Source organism: Strix uralensis, chromosome 1 (genome assembly GCF_047716275.1).
Source record: "Strix uralensis isolate ZFMK-TIS-50842 chromosome 1, bStrUra1, whole genome shotgun sequence".
Classification (NCBI taxonomy): domain Eukaryota; kingdom Metazoa; phylum Chordata; class Aves; order Strigiformes; family Strigidae; genus Strix; species Strix uralensis.
Window position 1 is genome coordinate 132,802,040 of NC_133972.1, and position 27,025 is coordinate 132,829,064.

Below are 27,025 nucleotides of genomic sequence, written 5' to 3' on the forward strand. Positions count from 1 at the left end.
AGGAACAATACTATATGGGGGATTTCTAAGCACTCATTTTCCATCACACAAATCCACCAACTTTCACAATAAAATACACATATGAAAGCAAAACCAGTGGAGATCTTGAATTATATTTATCATAAACTTGGCTGGACCTGTCTACAATGATAATCCCTCAGGCAGAAAGTCATGCACGCATGATGGACATAGCATGGCTGAAGCAGCCTGACATGCATTACCAGAAAAAGAAAAAAAAATATCTGGTGCACAAAGAAACAATAAATACCCAACAGAAAGACAAGACATAGGAAAACACCCTCACCACTATTTTCAGAGAGTTTATTTATATAATTGTTATTTCAATTTGGCACACAACTGGAAAATGCTAATACAATTTGGTGGGACAACAGGAAAAATGCCAGTGTTGCTGGTCTTTTGGGGAGGAGAAATATGAATTACAAATAAGGAACAATTGGGGTTGAAAACATTATTATCTGAACATGGGCTCTATCAGTTGTAGACCGTAAAAAAAATCTGAAAGACTTAGAACCTTGAGACACTGGGGTGATGTTTCCAAATGCTCTAGTAACATGGTGAAGCTGCCAGAAGTGAGTTTAAATGCAACCCAGGTTGTTTGCTCTACTGGCAGAAGCTGAACTCTTCAGAACTTAGCTTAATTTACTGTTTCTGTTTTATCTGGCTTGCTTCTGCTCACACTGAATTCAGTGGGAACGCTGCTACTGACCAGCAAAATCAGGCCTTTCACAGAGGGCCAGTGGAGCCTCTTTCATAAGCAGTGCAGCTCTGCACCCAGAGGAACAGAAATGCTGAATACTTATAACATTACACTGAAAAGCTGTTTTCTTCTCCTTTTTAGGACAATTTAACTTCTCCTTAGTCCATTTGCATCTTTTCTGCATGTCCAGTACCACCAATCACATGAATCTCTCCCAGATGACTTTATTTTGTTGGCATCTATCACACTTCTGGTAGGATCAACACCTTAGACCTTGGTCCCAAATATTAAGCCTGAGGATAAACTGGATAGTTTGCTGTTGTGGTTCTCTTTTTCTGGGACTGTTTCCACCTCTGATCTCTCATTTTTCTTGTCCACATGGACTAAGGAGCAAAGATCAGGAAGAAACAAAAAATTGAGGAACAAAGAGGGAAAAGTGGCTGCTAATTGCTGGCTCCAGAGGGAGCCTCAGAAGGAAATTGGATGAGCACATCCAAACCCCTCTCAGAAAGGCTGAAAGGCTGTGGCATCTGAAAATCAGGAAGTATAAGGCTTCAACAGCTTCTCGATAGGACCCTTGAGAGGCACTACCTGCTTGTGAGGTGGGAAGACACTCGCAGCAGATGCTAGCACTGCATTATAAGAGCTGCCATACAGAAGGTTTGGTTCAAGAGTCAAGCAATCTTTGAGTCCTCAGTTACCGCAGTCTCGTCTCAGTGAGTTACGTTACAATGAAGTGGATATACCGCAGTTTTATCGTTGAGGATAGCAGGTCAGAATATAGACTATGAATGACATTTTGGCAAAGTCAAATCTGTAATTGTTTGTGTAAAAGGGCCGAAATCTTTACAACAAAGCACTGAAAAAAGGCTCAGCATGAACGGCCTGATGGGAAGCCATCCATACAGACTCTCCTTGGTTAGAGGCAGTCTCCCCCACCCTCATCCTGCTTAAAATCACACAGGCCTTTATCTGTGGTCCATTAAATCTTAACTGTATGGTTATCTAACCCTGAAGGACAAGAGAAATGAAACTATCAATGTAATTTAAATGAAGAAATGGAAATAAGTGCTTTCTCTTACAATTTCTCCAGCACAGCCACCTGCTTCTTTCCTCTCCTCTAGTTTTAGAAAACAGATCCACAAAGGGGTTGGGTGTAACTAGGAAGGCAGTAGCCTACAAAAGCAGTTTTGCCATCAGAGAAACTGCAACTGGAACAACATGCAGCCAGCCTCAGCTGGATTAACACAGACAAGGCCCAGCACAACACTGTCACTTCTCATTGCACTGTTCTTGGGGGACACAAGACTCCTTCTTTACACTATTAAACCAGAAGTATACAGTATTGCACTGCTGTTGTACATCTCCAACAAGTAAAAGGATGCTACAAAGATGTTGGGAGTACAGTTGTTTATAAATAAAAAAGCAGAGATGAACTCCAGTGCCCACTCCCCTCCATGCCCCTGATCTCCAACCACTGGCCATTTAAAAAAAAAATCTCTTCACACCTGAAGCCAATTAGAAAATTCTGTCCACTCTAATGACCACGAAGTAAAAGCAAATATATGAAACATCACTAGATGACTTCGCAGCTTCACCTACATGGTTAATTCACCATCCCAGTAAGCCATCTCTGCTAATTTTTTTTTTTTATTATTATTATGTGCCCCATAGATCAGAACAATCAGCTCTTCTATAAGTCCATCTGTAAAAGTCTATCAAATAGGTTAAACTCAAAACCAGTTAAGTACAATATTCAACCCTTTTATTTCTGTGTCTGTTTATTTAGAAAACATTCATTCAAGGAATGAAAGTTAAGACTCCTGGTACAGCACAAGGTATCATCTATGATACCATCCACTTGTTTTAGCAGAATGAAAAAGAGAAAATACAAATGGCTTTAGAATAATTTCACTTGCGATTACCTTAATCATAATAGCCACTCAAAAAATCCACCATTGGAAAACCAATGCTAAAACAACACATTCTCTTAATCCCCTTGTTTGGAGCTAAAATGATACCATGTTTTTTTTAATTAAAATTTTTAGAAAAGACACACTTTTGTAGGACCCACCTATACCATGCAATTGTTTTAAGTAGCATCCCTAAAAATGGTATGACAGTTTTATGTGGAAAAGGCTAGACTGTAAAGAACAATGTTCTAGCCCAGCAGTGAGACATGGGAATGGTATGATTTCATACCACTCTGGGCATAAGCTTAAATCACATCCACACAGCTGAGACAAACAAATATTTAAGTCAGAACAGCAAAATGTTTTAGAACGGAGTGTAAACATAGTCAAAGAAAGGGGATATACTGAGTGTTAACACTATATAAACAAATATTAAAGTGCACTGACACATGTGCACTAAGCAAGCAGTTTTGAATACTTGCTGGCCTGCTTTTATTGTAAAATGACATCAGAAACTGATAATTCACCAGGTTCCTACCTATTCTCATATCAAAGCAGCTCCTGTTTGAACTAGACTGGGAGACCCCAAGCATAACTTTAGGCCTTAGCTGCGGGAAAGCCGTATGAGCTCTAGCTGCACAGAAGTAATTAACTGGGCACCTTACTCTCACCTTTTCTTCATTTTCACAAGAAGTAAAATCGGGCCAACAGGGCCCACTGTGAAAGGTACTGAACACTGTGATCCATTGCAACAAAGCAATTTAGGATATAAACGGGTCTAAACAAGCATATGTCCTCCTAATGGAAGACTAGATATTTTAGCTAGCATATGGGAGGAAGAAAAGGAGAGCTGAAGCTGTTCTTTGTATCCTAACTTCCTAAGGAAACATAATTTAGGCAAATACTTCTGTTTACTGCTCTATACCTGCAACTAAGATGCAAGTAAGCCCTTGTATGATATGCAATATTATTTTACTTTTAATTTCTCATACAGAAGCTAAGTCTGATCACAGTTTATGCAAGTGATAGAATCGTACCCAAAATAAAAGCACTCACATTTTCACAAGGTAAGTTTACACGATTTCAACCTGAATCTAAAACCATGACCTGCCATAGACTATCTTGATTGCCTATTTAAATATTGTGCATTCAACCTTTGTGACACAATCAAGTTTTTATACTAGGCTAACTATGGCTATTTCTCATATTTAAATTTTAATCCATGTTCTCTAACTAATAAACGAAGAACTGCTTTTTTATTAGGCTTTAAGTCATTTAAATCAGCCTGAACGAAAAAAACCTGCAGTTGTCTTGTAAAATATTACTAAAGCCTTGATAAATATCTGGATTTTTATTCTTCACGGAGGTTTGGAAGCTCAAGTTTTTCAAAATAGATCAGACCCTTTTTAAAAGGGGCATATTCACTTGTCGTAACATATAGTAGTTTATTAAATTTAAAAATTTGAAGTTGCTTTGTGTATTATCTACATGTGTAAAAGCTATTTTCAAACAGCAGCAATAGTGTCAATTTTGGAAAAACATTTCTCTAAAAAAACTACCCGTACCAAGAGGCTAGTAGGACTAAGCTTCAGTCTACTTCACCAGTAAGTTTACAAAATAAATTATTGTATCTGTAGTTATGCAACATCTGAGGAGGTCTTTTGGAAGTGTGAACATTAGCTAGAAGTTAAGAGGTATCTAGACATACTCCACGACTGACATAAGGAGAAAAACCTCTTTTTAATCAGAACAGTATGATAAAAGAAGTTAAAATGAAAGTAATTAAGAATTTGGTTTAAACAGCCTAAGCTTATACTGAGAAAACATCTGTATAAACTAAGAATTTTAGCTTTCTTGAGGAGAGATGGGAAGTTTATCTACTGATAATTCAAATAACAGGTATATTTTAACCTTCTGAAACCCTTCAGAGGGATGCAGAGAACAACACTAGAGATGGTTACATTTTTGCAGATAGAAGTCCACATATTTTAGAGGCACAACAAATTGTCGTTTGGTATCAAAGGGCCCATGTTCTGTTCTGTGTATACAGGATTGACAACATTTGTCAGTAAAGTTTTGCAGACCCTGCTGTATTTCACGTGCCACATGTTCTCCAAACTTGCTTAAACAGATTCAAGTTCAAATGGTCTCTCTCTATGCAAATTTCCATAAACCAAGTAACCACAAGCTGTTTGGGATGGCTCAAGAGTTTTCTGCAGGAAAGAGTGTGCCTTAACCTAAAAAGACAGAAAGTTATTTCTGGGGTTGTAGAAAAATTGCTGGTTTATATCTCATGTTGTAAATGGAAACAACCAATCAACTTACTATTTCTGTTAAAACTCATTCCAAATGACTCTGTGCAATGGAAAAAAAAAACAAACAAACAAAAAAACAAGTACTGAAGGAAGAGGCTGCTTCTATAGGCACAAACACCAAATGATGAACAAGTCCTACATCAGAGAAAAATCTAGCATGCATCTTCAACACTGTACGCAGAAATCAAGGACAGGTAGTAACTGTTAAAAACTATACAAGTAAATGTTGCCTTCTTTTAAAAACATATATGTGAATAATTACACTGATTAATAAAACACCAATATTCACAACCCATCTGAACTAAACTGGTTTACACCTTCAGGAAAAAAGTCAAAATAGTACAGAACATTTCTTCTTTTCTCTTAAAAAGCAGGAGTGCCACACGGTCAAAGATAAACTGTTGCTGCATATAGATTTGTGTCAACATTCTTGTGCTTTCAGTTCAGGGGATACAGAACACAGGGTCATGTTTCCTGCTAAATTGTTCACAGAGTTATCAGATGTCTATACAAATCAACCTTTTTTCCTACCTAATTCATTATGAAGTTGCTACAACTACAGTAACTAGATGTACAAGGTTCCAAGAGATTCCTGTGAGAACTACTTAGGTTATTTTATGAATAAATTTGGATTTTTCTTTAGTTCACCTATGTTTATGTTCACCAATATATACTGTATATGCACCTTGAGTATAAGAACTGCATGAAAACAGTCTGAAAAAAATAAAACATGGGAACAGGTGTGAGGCAATCAGTCCCCTTCCTACTTCTGATTATTATTATTTTATTCTTTTTTAAATACCACCACTGAAGAAACCCAATGCACAATATAGTCCCCAAACCCACACCAAACTCTTTGCTTTGCCATGCATCTTTCCCAGCAGGTTTTCACACCTGCTTCTTCAGACAGAGCATCTGGAGGCTACAAAAGCATGACCTGTACTTCTCCATCAGTCAAGTTTATTTGTGTGATGTTTTTTCCAGATCTGGAAGTTTTTCAATTAGTGCTTTATGGTTCATGTTGATACTGGCTATAAGTCCTCCCTCATTGCCATCTGAGCCAGTGTAGCTAATTTCTTCACCAGTCAGAGTAGTCATATGGCCACCCAATGCTCTCAACACTGCATTTCCAGCACATATGTCCCACTTCTTAATGTAGGTGACATGGATATACACGTCAGCTTCTTCTTGATTCTTTTCAGCCACGTCAAGGAGGGCCAACACTTTATATCCTAGAAATGGGTAGAAGTAATAAAAAAAAGTTAAAGCAAGTTTTCCTGTTCATCACAAAGGATGAATCTACTAGTAAGAGTTAATAATATGTACATGTAATACTTCGGAAAGTGATGTCATTCATTGTGTCATGCCTCTCAGTACAATGGAGAAGACAGTAATAAACCTTGTCTGCCCTCTGTTCTGTAGAGAGAATTTGAAAAAGGAACACCCCCCATTACACACACACACACACAAGATTTTTCCACTGCACTCCAATGAAAGTCTTAGGTATTTGAGACTCGTTAATTTTAGACAGCCTTTACCAATATGCTACATAGACTTATCTAGAGATACATTAAAAGAACAAAACCAGAAACTTGAATATAGTTTTGCTCTTACATTCACTCACTTATTTCTCTATCTCTGTATTATGCTGACATCTACCCTTTTCTTCCTGGCTTTTTATTACAATAGAAGGAAGATGCATATACCACTCTTTAATAAAGCAACTCAGCCCAGGGCATACTCCTTTTATCATACATTATGCAGTATACAGTCATTGCTCAAAATAGTATTCTTTCTTTTATGGATTTTTTTTCAATTTTTCAACTGTTCCACCAATATCCCTGTTTCATTAAACTGTTCCTTTCTTTATCTTCTTATAAGCCCTGGAGAAGATCTGCTATAACCAGTTACGCTTTCACTTCCTTTATCATAAGAAAACTCGTTTAGATTCATTGTCAAGAACCTATGCAAGATCTTCTTGACTACACAATCTGTAAGGAAACTCTGGCTTTCCATATTAAAGACACAGACAGATACATTTCCATAAAATTCAAATTTTGCATGGCACTTCTAAGCCTTTAAAACAGCTATTGCTTTACACTAGTGCCTCACATATTTGCATTCTGTCAGTAACATGCACAAGGATATTGTTTACGGTTACAAAAAGTAAGCTAAAACCTCTCTGGACTGAATATGAAGCAGATGAAAATGGCCTTTAGTGACACTAGTTTTCTCTTTTGACATAAATGCAAAGAATATTACCAAACTTTAATGGCTTTTTCTTTAAAAATTGTTTAATTAAACGTACTACTAGTTAACTAACAAGCAACAGATTCTCTATGTGGTCACACAATCCGTTTTCCTCCATAGAGGCAGAAGCCTCAGTAAATACGCATCAGAGTCTTCAGTGAAAGGATCACAATGACTTTGCTGGTCCAGGCTTAGATTCATTAACTTGTGAATAGCCTGAAGCCTGAACTAAGTTTACAGGTAGGTTTCTATACACAGGAAGAACTGTGTCCCTATAGTGAAGTGTTTGCTTTTAGGGATGTGAAGAACAAAAGTTAAGATGAAAAAGAGGAGATGCCACAGTTATATCCTTTTGTCTAATAACAGCTATCCCATTAAATAATTTGGAAGCAATAAAATAGATAGGATGCTTAAGGAACCAGACCTGCTCCACCAGCGGGGATTATCACAGTCTTATTTCCAAATGTCTGCCGTGCAACCTGCTCAACTTTTCCTGCATGGGAGCGGGATACAATAATCCTCGGAGTCTTCTCATTGTAGGAGGAACGAGCTTTTACGTTTGACCCGCCATCCACCATTGCCCAGGCTACAAAAGAAACACAAATTCTGCTAAGATTTACAAAAAACAATCTCTGTTAAGTGTAAAGATAAAAGGATACTTATCCAAGAAAATGGAATTGATGCCTCTGACTTAATGTCCCTCCCTACTGTAAAAGAGAAAGTTAGGGCTGACAGAAGGAAAGGGTGCATGCCCACATATGCACACAAGCGGAAGACAAAGAGAAACCACCTCCACACTCACACAGACTTTTGTGCATATAGCGTTATTCCATGCCTGACTATTCTTGTGTGATACTTCCCAAAAACAGAGTAAGAGGGAAAAATCCCAAGCAGTAATATTTAGATCTTGCAACTGGAAAGCCACTGAAGTCAAAACGATGGCTCCGAGTCAGAAATAGATTCAGTGTTTCCTCAAACAACCTTTTTATAAGAACAAAAAGCCCCACTACCCTTCAAAGCAGATAGCAAATTGTTTTGTTCAGAAGGATATTAATGTTAAGAAAGGAAACAGCTTAGGAGGATACTAATGCTAAGGAAAAACATTCGATGTGCGTTTCGGTGGACTGGATTTAGGACACACAACCTCTCACTTTTTTCATCATGAGGTTCAAAGCCCAGCTTAGTAGGTGGCATCCCCTAACCATTAATTTGACATTTACTTAGCAGACTAACCAGCAATTTCATCTCAGTAGAGGGCCAGATTGTATGGCAACAGACCGAGTTATGTGTAATAACAGATTGTATGGCAACAGACCGAGTTATGTGTAATAACAATGCCGACTGCCCCTTATTGCTTTGTATTTGTGTGGTAGTATTAGGAACAATCCTACTCACAACATATTGGTATTTCCAGATTGTGAAATGAATACTCTTCACATAGAATGACAGAATTCATTGCATCTCATCTGATGCCATGTCTGAACATTTCACACTTTGCTATTATTAAAGAAGATAAATTATCTAAATTACAGTGCCAAAAAAAAAATTTCTTCAGATAGATGTTGATACTTAGAAAAAGATGTTCCAAAAACCCCCAAGATTCTTAAAGCATGTGGGAATATAGCACATACTTAAATGACTGGTAATTAAGTTCATATTTAAAGACAGTAAAATATTTAACACAAAATATTGAGCATTCAGTAGGCAAAAAAAGAGAACAAAAAACCACATGTATTCAGTCTTAGTTTGTGCCAGAGCTACTGCATAACTTCACAACTCTAGAGGTCAGTATTGCCTAAGGGAAAATGAGAACAGAAATTCTTGTTTCAAATATATAGTATGTAAAACATGAATACTAAAACTACTTTGAAGCTTTCAGAAGTGCATACATGTTGCCAAACCTGCAGCCGTCCTCACTGATAAGTAAAGCATTAATTAGTGCAGGGTTGTGGCATTATAAGCATGTCAAATAATCACTAAGGCTATGCTAGACAATCTTGCCTGTTACATACAAACAGTTACCATTAAAATCTTTAATCGATCTTTGTTATTCACACTGAATAAACACCAGCTCCTGGGTATAATATCACAGGCCCAAGTTCTTCTGCTGAATGAGCAAAGGTTGAAGACTAACAGCCTGCATAAGACTGGTCGGTATGTGCAGGTTTCACTTTCTTTGGTTTGCTATAAGCACTCCAATTGAAGGCATCTTAATTCTTAAACATATTTTCAGTTAGCTTGTTTTAAATGCATCATTTTTATGTTAAACAAGGGCAGCATTTTCCTTCACAGTTTTATAGCACAAAACACATCTGCAGCTCTAATTCTGAGGTCTGCAGCAGCGCTCTCTTGCCCCAGGTACTATTTTCTCATTTATACCTACAGGTGTTCTCTCAAACATCAAATTTTAATTAACACTATGACTGAAGAGGCTGGAAACATGTGAAGAAATATATGAAGGTACCTGTATATGCTGAGAACGGCTTGTGTATCACTCCTATTACTGGTTTACCATTTACAGCCACACAAACCATTGTTGTGACATACTGTCGAAGATCCTCTGTGGGCAAAATGAGAAAGTGAGCAAGTTTACAGCCAGATGCCAAGAACACAAGAAGAAAGCAGACCTGACATAAAATAAATGTTGTTCTTTGAACACTAGTCTACATTCTGCCTCCTACATTTATGTAATTTTGTCGTATCTTCAAATAACCTAGCAGTTTTCAAAAAACTTTAAAGACCTTTCAGTTTTCCAGCAAGTTTTCCTGTTCAGCAGATGTAACCTATACTCCTACCAGATCTAATGCTAACAGCTGTGTCTCATGCAGTATGTATTTTCATGGAAATCTGTGTCCCTATATTCTCCCTTCTCTGTCCCACTTCCTGTCCTCTATTGGTTCAAAGCTGATAAATGAAATACCAAAGAACATTCACTGGAAAAGGCAATTGTGTCAATGGAACATTCACAAATAATCCCCATTTTTCTGTTTGTTCTGCAGTACTTATCAGCAAGAATTTTAGTTGGACTGCGTTGAACTGCTTATGTGACATCTTAAAACATTTCTGAATTATGCATGCTTTTTTGAAAAACTCTTAATTTTTTTAATATCGAGTTGAATAGAATATTTACTATTATTCCATTTATATAAACAAAAAATATTCTGAGATATTTAGTGTTGCCAGATAATAACTGAAATACAGAAATGTGTAATTCCAGCAGAATCCATAAATGACAGTTACCATTTATTTTAGCAAATGCTTAGTAGCAAGGAATATCAAAGTAATTTCAGAGTTGAAATATATAGAAGTAAATGCTGCAGTTTGATAACTACAGATTTCATTATGCAATTTGTTCAATTACACTAGCTTTGACATAACACACTTTAATAAGAGATGCCATTTTAAATACTTACTATTTTGTCTCCAGTATAAAAGGCAGACATCAGAATTACACACATGATTTGTCAACAAGAATCAGCTACCTGTGTATTCTTGTGTAGCATCTAATGGATCGATCCAGACAGTAACACTTTCTGCTGGAACCTCTTTAGGCTGTATTTTTTGTTTTATGTCTTCAGGAATACTGCGATCCCAAGAGACTGTCTCCTGATCAGCTGTATCAACACGTTCTTCAGAGTTTATCTATGATAAGACAACAAAAGTAGTTGTATTAACTTATCAGATACAGTAACTGTAGCACTCAGGGGAAATTACAGGTTTGCTCACATCTTCTCTTTCTCCCTTCACCTCCAGCTAAAAGTGCATGAATTAGTCATTCTTCAGCAACTCACAAGCTATTACCATCATGCAACAAACAATGGAAAACCACAACCCAGAATTTTACTGTGAACCTCACCACAGCTGGACACTGTTTCGTTGGCTGCAGTTCTTTCTACTGAACATTCTCACAGTATGAATTGCATTTCTTTAAAAAATCAAAAGTTAAGTGCAGTTGCTTTGAAGACTACAAGCAGAACATTCGACTTTGGAGAATCACACGGTATACAGATACAGTAGGGGTCTAACATTCTATTTATACAGATCAGTAGATGCAGATAACGTACAGATATTTTATCAACAAATACTGTGCAGATTGTGGTATGACTTGGGGAGTAGGAATCCTAGTATACATTCCTGCTTCTGGCACTCAGTTACAACTAGCAATTTAAGAAGCTCAACTGGATGTAACCATTACACAACTGTCAGATGAATGTTATTTTATAAACAATAACATTCCATATCTGTCTTTAGGGTAGGTTGAGGTAAGGACCTAAGAAGGCCCATGAAGAACATTTATAAACAGCAAAGGTCACATTTAAGCTTATTGTCACTTGCTGGCTAACAATGAATTTTATTCTGGACCAGGGTTCATTTTAGTGTGCCGAACAGGGTTTGGTCCAGTAGCAGAGCACACAGTCCCAATCTGCTGAATGGAAGAACATTCTTCAAAACCCAATACAATGTCATTGTGACTGCAGTAGCAAGATATTTTTGGATCACAAGAGATGCAGTTATCACAAAACACCATACTTAATGATCTCTCGTGTCACAAAACATCACATAACCTGTCAGGAAGAACTGCTGGGGAAATATGGACCAATCCATCTTAACCTATCCATACCAGCTTACTACCAGTGCAAACATGGTTTATAGGAGAGCTGTAATGCAACTGGACATAAGTAGTGCTAACAGGAATTTAGACAAATTCATCCCGTTTACTTTTAGCACTGCAGTTATAATAGGAGACTAGAGGGGTCACAGGTCAGCAGGAGAGCACCTGAAGAGCAGCACAAAGGAATTCCAGCCAGTAAGTCAACTTCATCAGGGGCCCAACTTAAATGCCTCTATGCAAATACATGTAGCATGGGGAATAAACAAGAGGAGCTAGACCCATGGGCACACCTTCAGGGTTATGATCTTACTGACATCACAGAGATGTGCTGGGATGGCTCCTATGACTGGAGTGTTGGAATGGAAGGATACAGGCTCTTTAGGAAGGACAGACAAGGGAGACGAGGAGGGAGTGTTGCCGTCTATGTCAGTGACCAGCTGGAGTGCGTGGAGCTCTGCCTGGGGATGGATGAGGAGCTGACTGAGAGCTTATGGGTCAGGATTAAAGGGAGGGCAGGGATAAGACACATTACAGTGGGGGATCTGCTACAGGCCACCCAACCTTCCTATAGGAAGACTGAGAGGATGAGGCCCTCTATAGACAGGTAAGAGCAGCCTCACATTCACAAGTCCTGGTCCTTACAGGGAACTTCAACCACCCTGATATCTGTTGGAGAGACAACACTGCAGGGCACAAGCAACCCAGGAGATTCCTGGAATACACTGATGATAACCTCCTTCTCCAAGTGATGGAGGAGCCAGTGAGGAGAGGTGCTGTGCTGGCCCTTGTTCTCACCAACAAGAAGGGGCTGGTGGGGAGTGTGAAGCTCAAGGGCAGTCTTGGCTGCAGTGAACATGATATGGTAGAGTTCAAGAACCTTAAGGTGGCAAGGGCACACAGCAAGCTCGCTACCCTGGACTTTAGGAGAGCAGACTTTGGCCTCTTCAGGGATCTGCTTGGTAGAGTAACATGGGATAAAGCCCTGGAGGCAAGAGAGGCCCAAGAAAGCTAGTTAATATTCAAGGATCACTTTCTCCAAGCTCAGGAGTGATGCATCCCAATGGAGGAAGTCAGGTAAGACCACCAGGAGGCCTCCATGGATGAACAAGGAGCTCCTGGACAAGCTCAAATGTAAAAAGGAAGCCTACAGAGAGTGGAAGCAGGGACAGGTAGCCTGGGAGGAGTACAGAGAAGCTGTTCAAGCAGCCAGGGATCACATTAGGAAAGCTAAAGCCCAGATAGAATTAAATCTGACCAGGGACATCAAGAGCAACAAAAAAAGCTTTTACAGGTACGTTGGTGACTAGGACTAGGGAAGACTAGGGAAAATGAGGGTTCTCTCTGGAAGGAAAAGGGAGACTTGGTCACCTGGGATATGGAGAAGGCTGAGGTACTCAATGACTCCTTTGCCTCAGTCTTCACCAGCTACACCACCCAAGTCGCAGAAGGCAGAGGCAGGGACTGGGAGAATGAACTGCCCGCTGTAGGAAAAGATCAGGTTTGAGACCATCTAAGGAACCTGAAGGTGCACAAGTCCCTGGGACCTGATGAGATGCATCCATGGGTTCTGAGGGAACTAGCGGATGAAGTGACTAAGGCATTATCCATCATATTTGAAAAGTTGTGGCAGTCTGGTGAAGTTCCCAGTGACTGGAAAAAGGGAAACACAACCCCCATTTTTAAAAAGGGAAATAAAGAAGACCCAGGGAACTACAGGCAGTCAGTCTCACCTCTGTGCCCAGCAAGATCATGGAGTGGATCCTCCTGCAAACTATCCAAATGCACATGGAAAATAAGGAGATTGGTGACAGCCAACATGGCTTCACTAAGGGCAAATCGTGCCTGACAAATTTGGTGGCCTTCTACGACAGGGTTACAGCCCTGGTGGATAAGGGAAAAGTAACTGATGTCACCTACCTGGACTTGTGCAAAGCATTTGACGTTATCCTGCACAACATCCTTGTCTCTAAATTGGAGAGACATGGATTTGATGGATGGACCGCTCAGTGGATAAGGAACTGGCTGGATGGTCGCACTCAGAGAGTTGTGGTCAATGGCTCGACATCCACCTGTAGACCAGTGACAAGTGATGTTCCTCAGGGATCAGTGTTGGGACCAGCGCTGTTTAACATCTTTGTTGGTGACTTGGACAGTGGGATTGAGTGCACCCTCAGCAAATTCGCAGATGGCACCAAGCTGTGTGGTGTGGTTGACAGGCTGAAGGGAAGGGATGCCATCAGAGGAACCATAACAGGCATGAGAAGTGGGCCCATGCAAGCCTCATGAAATTCAACATGGTCAAGTTAAAGATCCAGCACATGGGTCGAGGCAATCCCGAACACAAATAAAGGCTGGGCGAAGAGTGGATTGAGAGAAGCCCTGCAGAGGATGATTTGGGAATAGTAGTGGATGGAAAACTGACTATGAGCCAGCAATATACACTCGCAGCCCAGAAAGCCAACTGTATCCTGGGCTGCATCAAGAGAAGTGTGGCCAGCAGGTCGAGGGAAGTGATTCTCCCCCTCTACTCCACTCTCATGAGACCCCACCTGGAGTACTGTGTCCAGCTCTGGGGCCCTCAACATAAGACGGACATGGACCTGCTCCAGTGGGTCCAGAGGAGGCCACAAAGATGATCTGGGGGCTGGAGCACCTCTCCTGTGAGGACAGGCTAAGAGAGCTGGCGTTAGGGGGCCTACAGGAAAGACAGGGAGGGACTCTATCAGGGAGTATAATGATAGGACAAGGAGTAATGGTTTTACACTGAAAGAGAGCAGATTTAGATTAGCTAGAAGGAAGAAATTCTTTTCTGTGAGGGTGGTGAGGCACTGGAACAGGTTGCTCAGAGAGGCTGTGGCTGCCCCCTCCCTGGAAGTGTTCAAGACCAGCTTGTATGGGGCTTTCATCAATCTGACCTAGTGGAAGATGTCCCTGCACATGGCAGGGGAGTTGAAGCGAACTGATCTTTAAGGTCTCTTCCAACCCAAACCATTCTATGATTCTATGACAGTATTTCTACGTTCCTACTGCCAATAAAAAGAAAATCATTGCTACTGTGCCTTTCAAGCTTCAGCCTGTGTAAATCCTTCAGAAACGCATCACTCCACTAATGACTCAGTAGGATGATGATGCTCCGGCTTAGATGTGTAGGTTATATGTCTGAAGTTGAGTGTTATACCAATCTGGACTTTTAGGACATTTCAGAATATAAGGAACACAAGCATTTTTTTTCTTAGTAACTTTAAAGGTGGCTTCCTCTAATATAATTCTAAAGGCATGCCAAACTGACTAGCTCTGATGTCCAGTCAAGGCAAAATAGTAGGCGCACATGGGATGCAATGCGTCTACAACCTAGAACTACTGATTTATCTTTACTTGCTACAGATGATGTAGAGACTGCGAACTCAGATTCAGATTTCTGACCGCTAAAGTGGATAAATCCCCTCTGACTAAAAGAACTTGTTATTACAGATGTTGTAGGGAAGTGACATTGAAAGACAGTGAAAATAAAGAAATGATCAGACTATGTTTGAATGTTACAGACTTTGTATCAGCAGAATATTTACATAATTCACATCATGACAAGAAAAGACATCACACACCTCAGCTGTAACAGAATATTAGCAAAAGGTTAAGGGCCATCTTCTCCAAGAGAACTCAAAACCAGAAAGCAAGCAGAACTGCAGCAACTCCAGCCATACATCATAGCTGTCTTCTCACGTAAAACCAGTATGTATTTGAAGCATTGTATGCCAAACACAAAGTCCTTGAAGTTGCCGTGACATTTACAAATTAAACATCTGTCACTGCATAATAAACCTGACGATTCTGTTTTCCCCTAGGGAAAACAGCCCTGCAAAGTCAAGATGACTAGTCCCACAGACTTGGCAGCCTCAACACAGCCCCTGGGCAGTTTAAGTTTCACTACAGCATATTATGCACCACCATAAAAAAACATTTCCTCAACAGAAGGAGGAGGCCTCTAAAAAGTTGAAGGGTTGGAACCAATCTTCAAAAGGATGAACATCTTGTTAAACCTGTTGTTACAGTAATAAGACTAAAACTATCTGAAACGTATTGTTTTCAGAGAAAGACCTCCTACTAGTTCAAATTTTGTAGCGGTGGCCATGACACTGCAGCATTTATAATGCTTGTGAGGAGTCTCTCTCAACAGCCATGATTAGTCTGCCAGGAAAAAAAAAAAAAAAAAAAGCAAAAAGGAGAAAAAAGGGTAAACGAAGGAAGGTAAATGAAAAAAGGAAAAAAAAAAAAGCAATGAGGTTGCAGAGCCATCTGGAGAAAATTAAAAAAGAAAATCACTAGTTCTTCCATTCACATGACCATTTACTCTGTAGCCTTTGCTGAATATTCCACAAGTTATAGTCCATGTAGATATTTATAGCCATTCCACTGCATGCAGTTATTAAATTTATTTATTGTTAGGAAGCTACATTATAGGTTTTACAAGACATAGTTGCCTGAGAGAGGATCACCAACCCTTAACAATGGGAACCTTCCCTGCGTCCCCCCCCCCTTTTTTTTTTTAAAATGCATCAGAATATACCCAGAAAACATGCCTTTGTGTTAACATGATGCTGCCTTCCTACTTGTCATTCTCATTTGCTGAAGCCTGCAGAGCTTTTCTGAAGCAATATGGATATGTATTTGACTGCATTCCCAAGTCTTCACTCAGAAATTAGGAGTAGCTATGGTAGAAAGACAATCACAATGCCAAATGTTTCAAACGGCGCTTGTTCCAGCAAGACACTCCGAGTCAATTAAACTGCTAAGTTAGTGTAAATAATTATAAAGTTTGCATACTTGCTATCATGTAGATAACTTTACCTACTCTTAAGAGTCAGATTTAGATAGCAAGCCATCATGCAAGAACTTGAGACAGCAAGCAGAAGACAGAAATGAACAGCTATTTGGGGTTAGCCACCTGAGAGCCATAAGCTGTAAAAGCCCATCTCAAGAAGTTCTGTAAGCTGCCCACTGACATGGAGCTTAACTACATTTCAGCAATCTTCCCCAGTTATGCTTGAAGGTAAAGACCTTCTCACAAAGAACAACTGCATCAGAGAGATTTAATAAAATATATGTGAAGTGGTGAATGCACTACTGCTGGAAGGTCAACAAAAAAATTATTTCATAAATGAGGCAGTCCAGCTGCATCTCACCAGCACAGAGCTTCCTCAAAATGAGTTTGTGATGTGCAGGAATTCTGTAATGGACGAGGGATGCTGCTCATGGGAGCCAGCAGCAGAGATCCAATGGCAACACCAGGATCAGACCACAGTGTGCCTTCCTAAACACCCAAGTGCTCCCAGCCTTCAGAAACCCCTTGCACAGAAAACATTCTCCTCTGGCATGTTGGTGATTGGAACAGATCTGCTCAGGGACATGGGAAGCAACTCAGGAGGGTACTACAAACCCATGTGGATAAATGCAGTGCTCTGAACAAAGAGCCAACAGTCCCAACCACGTAAAGACTTCAGGGAACCTCACAGTGGCTCTCTGTCCTGTGTTGGGCTACTCCCTACCAGCACTTCATGATGTCTGTGTGGCAGCTCATCACCCAACAAACCTACTTGAATACCAGCTAGCTGTCTGTGGCAAGGTGAACAAACTCAGGCTTTTTCCCGGTTTGAAAGAGTAGGACACAGCTGTAGTTTTGCCTCTGAATTCACCCATTAAAGATAAATTAAACTGAAAAAATATATGCTAAAAAAATTAAATAGAAGTTTCTGTTCAAATACATGATTTTTTTAAGTAAACGTCAGTACATGAAAATGCAATGCTTTTCTTAGAAAGTGTTTTGAGGTATGTTAACTTTATTTAAATGTATTACTCCCTCTCATCCATATCCTTATTCAGAAATAACCCAATATCTTGAAAAAAGATGAGGTAGCACAGCTCTTTATTCCTGAGAGCATCAATATCCCCATCTGACAATTAAGTCCTCTAAAATCCAAAGCTCAGTGCCATTTTATTAGAATAGAAAACAAAACAAGAACAACACAAATACTATCCCATATGTATTATAAAGAATATTAATTAAGCTATTCAAGGGAAAAAAAAACCAAACCAAAACAAAACAACCCCCCCCCAAGTTTAGGTAACAACAAAAGATAATATTTGTTAGTCAGAATATAAGAGTATTCCATGTATTACATTTCAAGAACAGAGACTGGAACAGGTTGCCCAGAGAGATGGTAGATGCCCCATCCCTGGAAAAGTTCAAGGTCAGGTTGGATGGGGCTCTGAGCAACCTGATCTAGTTGAAGATGTCCCTGCCCATGGCAGGGGGGCTGCACTAGATGACCTTTAGAGGTCCCTTCCAACAGAAATTATTCCATGATTCTATGATTCAATGGATAAGTCTATTGATTTGAATGGGAACATGAAAATTAAAAGCCTGGAGGCCCAGACAAAATGGCATATACAGGGGAATGTTAGTAAAACATTAATAGATGTCTGATTTTGTTCTGTTTTGTTAGGGCACTAACTCTGAATGACACACACAGCCACTTCACCAGTGATTATGCAATGTAAGCGCTATCCATAGCCAAGATTCAAACTTAACTTCGTTACTTGTATTCATGTGACAGGAGACTGAGGAAAGGAGTGGAGGGACAGAAGTAAGTAAATGCAAACATTTACAAACAATAAACCAGCAATGATTCTGATACCTTCTTACTGGCTGAGAGATGTCCCCTGCGAACAGTGGAAGATATTTTATAACTATAGGTACCCTCTGGACTAATGTCCAGAGCAGCCAGTAAGAGGATGCCTACAACTACACACCTTGAAAGGCATATTGTCCTTCTAGGTGGCTGCATGGGACTGTATTTGATTTGTTGTTATTTGATAACATTTGACTATGCTTGAGAGATGTCACAACTTGGGAGAACAGTTTAACCAGCAGCCTTTGGGTTTTCCCCCGTTTTTGGGCCAAGCCTCACACCGCGCCCCTCCAACCACTGCTGTTGCACTGCTCTGAAGAGTGACGTGCCCTTACGCCCACTACACTACAAGTCAGACTGTTTTACCTCTATTTGCTCAGCTTCTCTCTGTTTTTTCCCTCAAATGTATCAGAGGCAAAAGCTGTCTCATCTTCTCACAGTATCTGTACACACACAAACTGTGTGAAGGAATCAGATGCCAAAACCTCTGAACATAAACACCCACTCAACAAGTTAGGACATATAAATATGCACAAGAGACCACTCTCCAGGAGAGCAAGATGCGGTCAAAGCAGTATTTCCAATAACCAAGAAAAGTATCTAACTTATCCTGCTTAGGAAACAGGGCTCCAGAATCTGCTACAGAAGGAAGGACTTGCATTCACACGAAGACTTAGCTCACCTGCAGTCAGGACGACTCATGATCCCTCCCTTTCAATTTTTGAATCTGGGGGCAGCAAGTAGCAGTTTTCGCTATGAACAAAAGCTGCTTCCTGAAAGCTTATGTTACTTGACACTGAAAAGAATGCAAACAATTTGAATAGCAGCCTTGCCAACATAGTGAAAAATTCTAGTTTTATTCAATACACTGACATTTTTAAAACCAGCTGCTTCCTTTTGAAAGGATTCTTTTCCTCCTTAGATTACCACACATATTAGAAAGGGAAAAGGAGCTTTTACAGGTGATCTTCATGCCTTTCAAGAAGGTTCCTTTTGCTAGGGTCCACTTTACAAAGAGTTTTAGCAGCATAGGTTTTATTATGAAAGGAGAGGACCTTGATGAATCACACCATTCTCTAAAAAAATAGCTTGTTAAAAGGCAATAAAGTTTAATAAAATTATAAAGTATATTTGCATATAAACGGGTAAGCTACAAAAATATTCTAATATATAAAATAATAAAAGGGATAAAAACCGCTGGTCTCATGTTATCATTCATTTGAAATGAAAACAGCAAATACCTCTATAATAGATAGAGATAAAGGAGGCATGCATTTTTCAAGGCACAGCAGTCCAGACAGAAGATCTCCTCTACCATCAACCATATCTCCATTTATTTTAACGACAAAAGGTACACACTTGCAGGAGCAAGACGACAGGATGTGCCAAGAAGAATATGGACAAGCCTAAACGTCAAAAAGCTTGGTTAGTGCTTAGTAAAACTTGTTACCTGGCTTTGGTCATTAAGCCAGCAGGAAGCAGACTGAAACTAATGGGTTTTCATAAATGGTAAAGATGTATCAGATGACAACTCTGCTTCTACTGGCTTATGATGAACAGAAGTTGGTGAAAACAACAAAAACACAACAGAAGGAATCTTCATGGATCACAGAATTCAGTTTCCACCAGTGATCTGTACAAACAACTAGAATTTAAAACCAGTAAAAGCCACTCGATCATTAGCTCACACAAGTCGTTTCAGTAGATCGCAAAATTCTCCATTACAGTTCTACAGAAATGCAAGTCTAGCAAAGATAAAGGGATGACTAGCTTGTCATGAGATTTGTAACACTCCTTCTCATTTTAAGAAAACATCCAAATAAAGCCAGATTAGAAGTCTATCAATACAATAAAGAACACCAAGAAAACTTTTTCTGTTTGTGAGCAGCTATACTACCAAGAAACTCAAATCTCCAGATGATCAGATGACAGATTAAACATCCCCCATATACACACAAGCCAAATGAACTACTTGTAATTACATCTGCAAAGATAATCACAGAACTCATTACCATAAAGTTACGGCTTTAATTTCATGTCATGTAGAGAGAACCAACACAATCCGTTGTCATGGTTTGAGCCCAGCAGGCAACCGAACACCTCACAGCAGCTTGCCCCCCCCTTCCCCCTCAGGAATGGGAAGGAGAAAAATACAAAAAAAAATCAAGATAAGGACAGGGAGAGATGACTCTTCCACTCTGGTCACAGGCAAAATACAGACTCAGAACATCAATTTAATTCAAACACTAACAACAACACTTAGCAAACAGAGTAGGACAGTGAGAAGTATTGCCACATCTTAAAAACACCTCCCCCCACCCCCGTCTTCTTCCTGGGCTTAGCACAGAGGGCAGGGAGTTGGGGTTACAGTCAGTCCTGCTGCTTCTTCCTCCTCAGTGGGAGGACTCCTTCCACTCTTCTCCTGCTCCAGCATAGTATCCCTCTCACAGGAGACAGTCCTTCACAAACTTTCTCTGACGTGTCCTTCCCATGGGATACATCCTTCTCGAGATGCTCCAGTGTGGATCCCTCACACACGCTGCAGTCCTCCCAGCACCGAACTACAACAGCAGGGGCTCCTTCCCTCAGAGTCCTGGCCTCCTTCAGGTGCAGTCATGTGCTCGGGCATGGAGTCCTCCCCTAGCTGCAGGTGGGCATCTGCGCCACCGTGGACCTCCATGGGCTGCAGGGATACAACCTGCCCTCTCACCCCAGGCTGCAGGGGAGTCTCTGCTCCAGTGCACCTCCTCCTCTTCCTTCTCTTCCACTGACCTCAGTGTTCTCATAGGTGTCCTCCTCACAGGTTCCCCTTCTTGAATACATTATCACACTGTCATTAATTGGCTCGGCCTTGGCCAGAGGTGGGTCTAACTTGGAGCCAGGGAAACTTGAAGAAGCTTCTCACTTCCCCCTGCTGTAGCCCCCCCTCCCCTACTACCAAAAACCCCCGCCACACACACAAATCCAGCAAAGTCATCTAGTATCAATTAAAACACATGTCAAGAGATGCATCTCCAGCCAACACCTATTACTGAGATTTCTGATTACCATTTATACTTCCAGCTTTACTTAGAAACCTACTGGCAGTTGCTAAGATCATCCAGGTCAGAAGAACGTTCATTTTGCTAAAAACCCTAAAACCTGAGAATGCCATTCTCGCAATATGAAGAGACAAACAAATTACTGAACTTATTCAACAAAGCACTGAAATCCTTCTGAAGTTTAAGTAGCACTTTGTTTTTTAAACCTACTTCTTTAACATACCTATCTTTCACACAGAATTGGTATCAGATGCAGAGCTTGCCATCTCAGATGAAATTCCACTTTTCTAAGTATGATAGTCGGCACTGTGGTCAGAAGCCTGTAAACAGCAGGTTTAAACCTAGGAAGTACTTCAGGTATCTTGATAAAAAAAGGAGTGCTTGGAGACTAATCTTCAAACAGTGGGATTAACTTAGAAGCAAATCTCATTAAAACTAAAACTGCCATGTTCTTAAATTTCCATTTCAAATACTGACGCGGACTCCAGCATTATCATGTACAAACTTGAAATGAGGTATTTATCATCTGTCTTAACTCCGAAAAAGAAGAATGTTCAGATTCAGGGCAGTTGCAAGACCGTGCCCTGGTTTTGGCTGGGGTAGAGTTAATTTTCTTCACAGTAGCTAGTATGGGGATATGTTTTGGACTAGTGCTGGAAACAGTGTTGATAGCACAGGGATGTTTTAGTCACTGCTGAGCAGTGCTTACACAGAGTCCTTTTCTGCTTCTCACACCACCCCACCAGCGAGTAGACTGGGAGTGCACAAGAAGTTGTGAGGGGACACAGCTGGGACAGCTGACCCCAACCGAGCAAAGGGAGTGTTTCTGGCCAGTCTCTAACTGGATTTGGAAACACTGTTTCCCCAGTCCCCTCTCCTCCCAGCAGGAGGGCTGGCTCAAGCATGTCCTTAACCCCCTCACCTGATTCCCATCCCAGTCCTTCTTATTGCATCACTGTGCTAGCACAAGGAATAAATGGGGCTGCATGGAGAATCAACCAGAAGAGCGGTGAAGTAACCCAGAAAAGACAAATAAGATAAATTTAAAAAAAACGAAAAAGAGCAGAGAGGATGATTATATCTGGATCAGAGCTGTAACTCGGTCTCAACATGACAGAGAAGGACAACAACACACTGGTAGTATAGGAGCAGTAAACACTTCAAGCCTGTAACCACAGTTGACAACTTTATCAAGAGAAACCACTGCATATATTTTAGCATTAAATGTATTTTAAAATAATCAACTGCACAAACATACTTCATAGAAGATGTGTGCAAATATTGATTGCTGGATGTTGAGTGCAATCAAACAACACTGGGTAATATCGGAGTTAGAAATAACTGACTTGCCCCTTCCTCCCTCATCTTTCTCACACCTATTTCTGAGGGATATAACAATACACAACACCACGCAATCTACTACAGATTTTGATCTGCTCCTCTTCACTCTTACCTAACCTAGCTGTGAGAAGTCTTGAACTGATGCAAATGCATCTATTTATATCAAAAAGGGCAGGTGATGTAAGCAGAGGAGTTCCTCTTCCTCTGTAGAGACGATAGCTTTATTTAAGGGACAAGGGAAAACACTATGTTGTTTTTTTTTTTCCTCTTACTCTCTTTAGATTTTGGAAGTTTTTTTATAAATCGCAACTGTCAGGCTTGTAAGACTCCTTCCAGATTTATTTCAGCTTCTGCAAATGAGAAGCCTAACTCTTCCATCTTCTCTTAATAATCACACCTTAAGAGAAGATCTGCTTCAGACGGACTGTTAGCATGCTCTCCCTTATTATGTCCAGCAGTACAATACAGGGAATTCAAGGCTGCTCACTGACTTAAGCTTATTTCAGTCAAATGACTTCTCCCCCTGGTTATTTTTAAACGCTGGAAAGCCATAGCTATTCTTAGAGGATAATTAATGGATCATTTCCTTTGCATTATAAGCATATTTTGGCACCCAGGTTTTGTGCTGGTTTATTTTTTTCTTGGCTGCAGCATTTGGCACCAATTTAAATGTTGAGGTACCCCTGTTAGGCTCAAGGACTCCACAATACAAGTAAATCAGCATTTTGCCTAATTTTACTCTTGGAATTCTTTCCGTTTTTCTTTGACAGCTTTTGTTAGCAGCATCTTTAGCAAGAAGAGGAGTTTTACTCAACTTCAGCAATGATTTTTATGCTGGAGCATCACTCTATACACAGGGATAAGGCTACACGTATAAAGTACAATGCTTCTTACAAGATGCAGTTTTATACTGCCTCACATGAAAGGTGTCTCAGGAAATCCTCTATAATTCTCATAGTCACACCAAAACTGCAGCAGGTCTGTTCTATGAAACAGTAGCAGTTTTAGATGTTTTGTGCTGAAGGTACACATGAAGGACTTGCAGATTTCTGAGGAGTGTATAGTGCCACACGTATACAGTAAAACAAAGTTTTTATTTTGGTTTGGACAACTGTTTATGAATACATCTTCATCACTGTATAGACTTTAAGAGACAGTGTGTCTTACCAGTATATACAGCTTAGTGGATATTTTTTAAAGGCCGCATGAGATAAGCTGTTATTATCCAGCTCATGTACTCAGAATACTAAGTATCCCAGAGCTGATCTGTCAGATTGATTTACTCTAGATCAGCTGAAAGATTTGTCAGACTCTTCCTAGACATGGTCAATGCTCAAGCTCAGTCAATCTAAGAGGAAAAGAGAGACCAAAAGAGAGCAAGGCACATATGCCTGACGTTTTACAGTTCCACAGATGTACATGCACTTTTTTGTCTTCATACTGTGTTTGAGAACACATCTGCGCTTTAGAAAGTAACATCTATTTTTAAAGACTAGCAGCACAAGTCAACTGTAAGGGAAATAAAAAGGAGTACCAAAGTTTTTAAAAAACGTTCAAAGTTAACACCCTCTGAGAGAAAGACACACAAGCCAGACTGTCACTGCTATGCATCCCAGGCACCAGAGCAGAGTTTACACACGTGACCACAGACACGGAACAGGCAATACAGTTCACTGAGCTCTGCAAGTCCAAACCAAACCCCCAGCCTTCTCTGAAAGCACGGAGAACCATTATATCTAAACTAATGAAGTCACTCCATCTGTAGGAGGGGAGAAAGCGTACTGGTTTCAGGCAGCGATACAGGTATGCTGTAATGCCAAGCTCTGTGAGGACACTGAATAGCAGAAGAGAATAGGGGACAATACTTTTTCTTCCTTTGATGTAAGGCCTGTGAAGGTGGCTTGCCGTTGACAGACAATCCAGCAATCTTCAGAACACAGCCTTTATAATCCTTCTGTAGAGGAAGATTAATCAAGTATCCAATTTATTTCAAATATTGAAGAATTTCGTGTTTCCTTTAGATTTAATATTCGATGGGTTCTCTACAACACTTTTTTTTTAAAAAAAAAAAAAACAAACCACAACATAAAACCACACATCACCCTGAGGAACTTCCAAAACAGCCACTGAAAACTTACTGAGTAGTAACTAAACCACACTACTTTTTCTCTCACCCTGTCCTGGAAAAGCATGCAATCACCATCTCCAAAATCAAACTTAGGGTTTTCTGTCTGTTTCAAATGACTGTAAAAAGCTAAGGCATTTAACATCAGGAGACTGAAGAGAAGTTCCCATTTACTAAAGTGAAAGTTGAAAAAAAGCCAACAAAATGAAAAAAGGTGCAACCTGAAGTGTTAGACCTAGATTTTGGAAGCAAATGAGAGTAGAGAGGGGTGTATGCCTCAAAGAAAAGTAAATTCATTTTTCCCATGCAGGGCGTGATACAGCTGTTAGCTTATCTGCTGTCCCAAAGCCACGAGGGCTAAAACCTCAGATATTGTAACACTATGTTCCTAAACCTCAAATTCTCAATCCCTTCTCTCCGTTCCCGGCTCTCCCTATAACTTAGGGCAGGACAACTGACTGGAAGGATAGTTAAGAAAATAACAGCATTGCTAACCTCAGCGCCGTAAACATACGCAGAATTAGTGCCATCAAATCACCTTTATCCTTAACCAGAGAGCACATAATCCACAATGGTTAGACTCGGTGTTTTTCCCCCCTCGCGCCCGTATTATTTCAAACACCTTGTTTCACCTCGCATGGCTCCGCCGGTCCGCGACCCAACCCTTTCCCCTGCAACCCAGCACCCACGGCAACAAGTGTGCGGCGGCACTGCCACAGGATCAGCAAGAGGGGAAGGAAAAATGCAAAACGAGGGCAGCACTTCCCCTCGACGGTTATAAAACGGCGGGGCGACACGTGTCTCCCCGCGAAGGGCCGAGCCCTCGGGGCCTCCTCACATGGCCGGTAACCGGCACCCGAGGCCTGGAGCTTCCCGCCGGGGTGGGGGGTGTGGGGGTGTCCCGGCCCCGGTCCCCCGCCTGAGGGGAGGGGACCCGGCACCCACCTGCACGGCGGGGAAGGCGCCCTTCAGCAGGTAGAACATCCTGCGGTTGGAGAGGAGGTCGCCGCTCGTCAGCTGCTCCTCGGCCCCCTCCCGCGTCTTCCCCTTCGCCTTGGCGTTGAGGACGTTGCCCTCGCGGACCCGCTTCACCTCCTCCCCGCCCCTGACGGCGGCCAGGACGGACACGGCCAGCAGCTCCCGCAGGTCCACGGCGCCGGCGGGCGCGGAGCCGCGGGGGGTCTCAGGCCCGCCGGCCGCCGGCTCGCTCAGCATGAAGAAGGCGAAGCGGCCGGCCAGGAAGCCGGAGTAGAGGTGGTAGAGGACGCCCAGCCCCAGCAGGCAGAACACGGCCATGCCGAGCGGCGAAAGGCGGATCCCCATGGGGGCCATGGCCGTGGGGCAGGGCGGAGCGGGGCGGGCGGCGGTGCCGGGCGCTCACCACAGCCCCATGGCGCCGCCGGGGCGCTCCGCTTCCTCGGCTGTGGCGGCAGCGGCGGGGCCGGGCCGGCTCCACGCTCCCCGGGGGCAGCAGCGTCGTCTGTATCCGGGTCAGGCGGAGGCGGGGCCCGCCGCTCGCACTGAGCATGTCCCGCCGCCCCCCCGGTGGGTCCGGCGCGGGGGGCAGCGCGGCCCCTCCTGTGGCGGGGGGCTTCCTGCGGCTCCTACCGTGGGCATCTCTGCTAGCCCACGCTCTCCTGAAGTGGGTGTTTTGTGGTGGTTTTTTTGATTCCTCTCCTTCCACGCCCCGGGGCCGATGGAGCTGCCCGCGCCTGTCAGCGCCCGCTGCCTGCAGGGTGTGGGGGGGAGCCGGAGGCCGCTGGGCAGGCCGGCCCGGGAAGGAGCGCTCTGTTGGAAATAGCCGTTTGCGTAATTCGCCGCTTAATTTCTGAAGATGTGCCGTTAGCGGTGCTGAGCACCAGTGCTGAGCACCAGTGCTGAGCATCATCTCTTTCGCATACTGGTTAGGGAGCTTTGGGACCTTGTGCTGCAGGAAAGGGGCTCGAGGTTATTCAGTTTATTCAGTAAAATGAAGCAAATCCAACCGTTTTCTCAGCCAAGGATGTGCTAAAGGCCTACCTGTC

General features: G+C 41.6%; 1 protein-coding gene across 1 annotated transcript; it reads right to left on the bottom strand.

Annotated features, from left to right (window-relative positions):
• Positions 1-307: 307 nt before the first annotated feature.
• Positions 308-26,491, bottom strand: BPNT2 (3'(2'), 5'-bisphosphate nucleotidase 2). Its single transcript, XM_074881625.1, has 5 exons — positions 25,947-26,491; positions 10,679-10,838; positions 9,661-9,756; positions 7,621-7,782; positions 308-6,178 (listed from the first exon to the last, which is right to left on the bottom strand). The coding sequence occupies exons 1-5, from the start codon at positions 26,331-26,333 to the stop codon at positions 5,907-5,909; spliced, it is 1,077 nt and encodes a 358-aa protein (XP_074737726.1). The 5' UTR covers positions 26,334-26,491; the 3' UTR covers positions 308-5,906.
• Between the last annotated feature and the right edge of the window lie 534 nt (positions 26,492-27,025).

Bases quoted from the DNA above. Each gene is read 5' to 3' on its own strand.
- BPNT2 (XM_074881625.1), bottom strand. From the start codon at position 26,333: ATGGCCCCCATGGGGATCCGCCTTTCGCCGCTCGGCATGGCCGTGTTC. The intron at 9,757-10,678 runs GTAGCTGATTCT...TTTTGCCCACAG, and splicing joins TGCTACACAAGAATACACAG to AGGATCTTCGACAGTATGTC. The intron at 7,783-9,660 runs GTACCTTCATAT...TTTCTTTTGTAG, and splicing joins GCCGTTCTCAGCATATACAG to CCTGGGCAATGGTGGATGGC.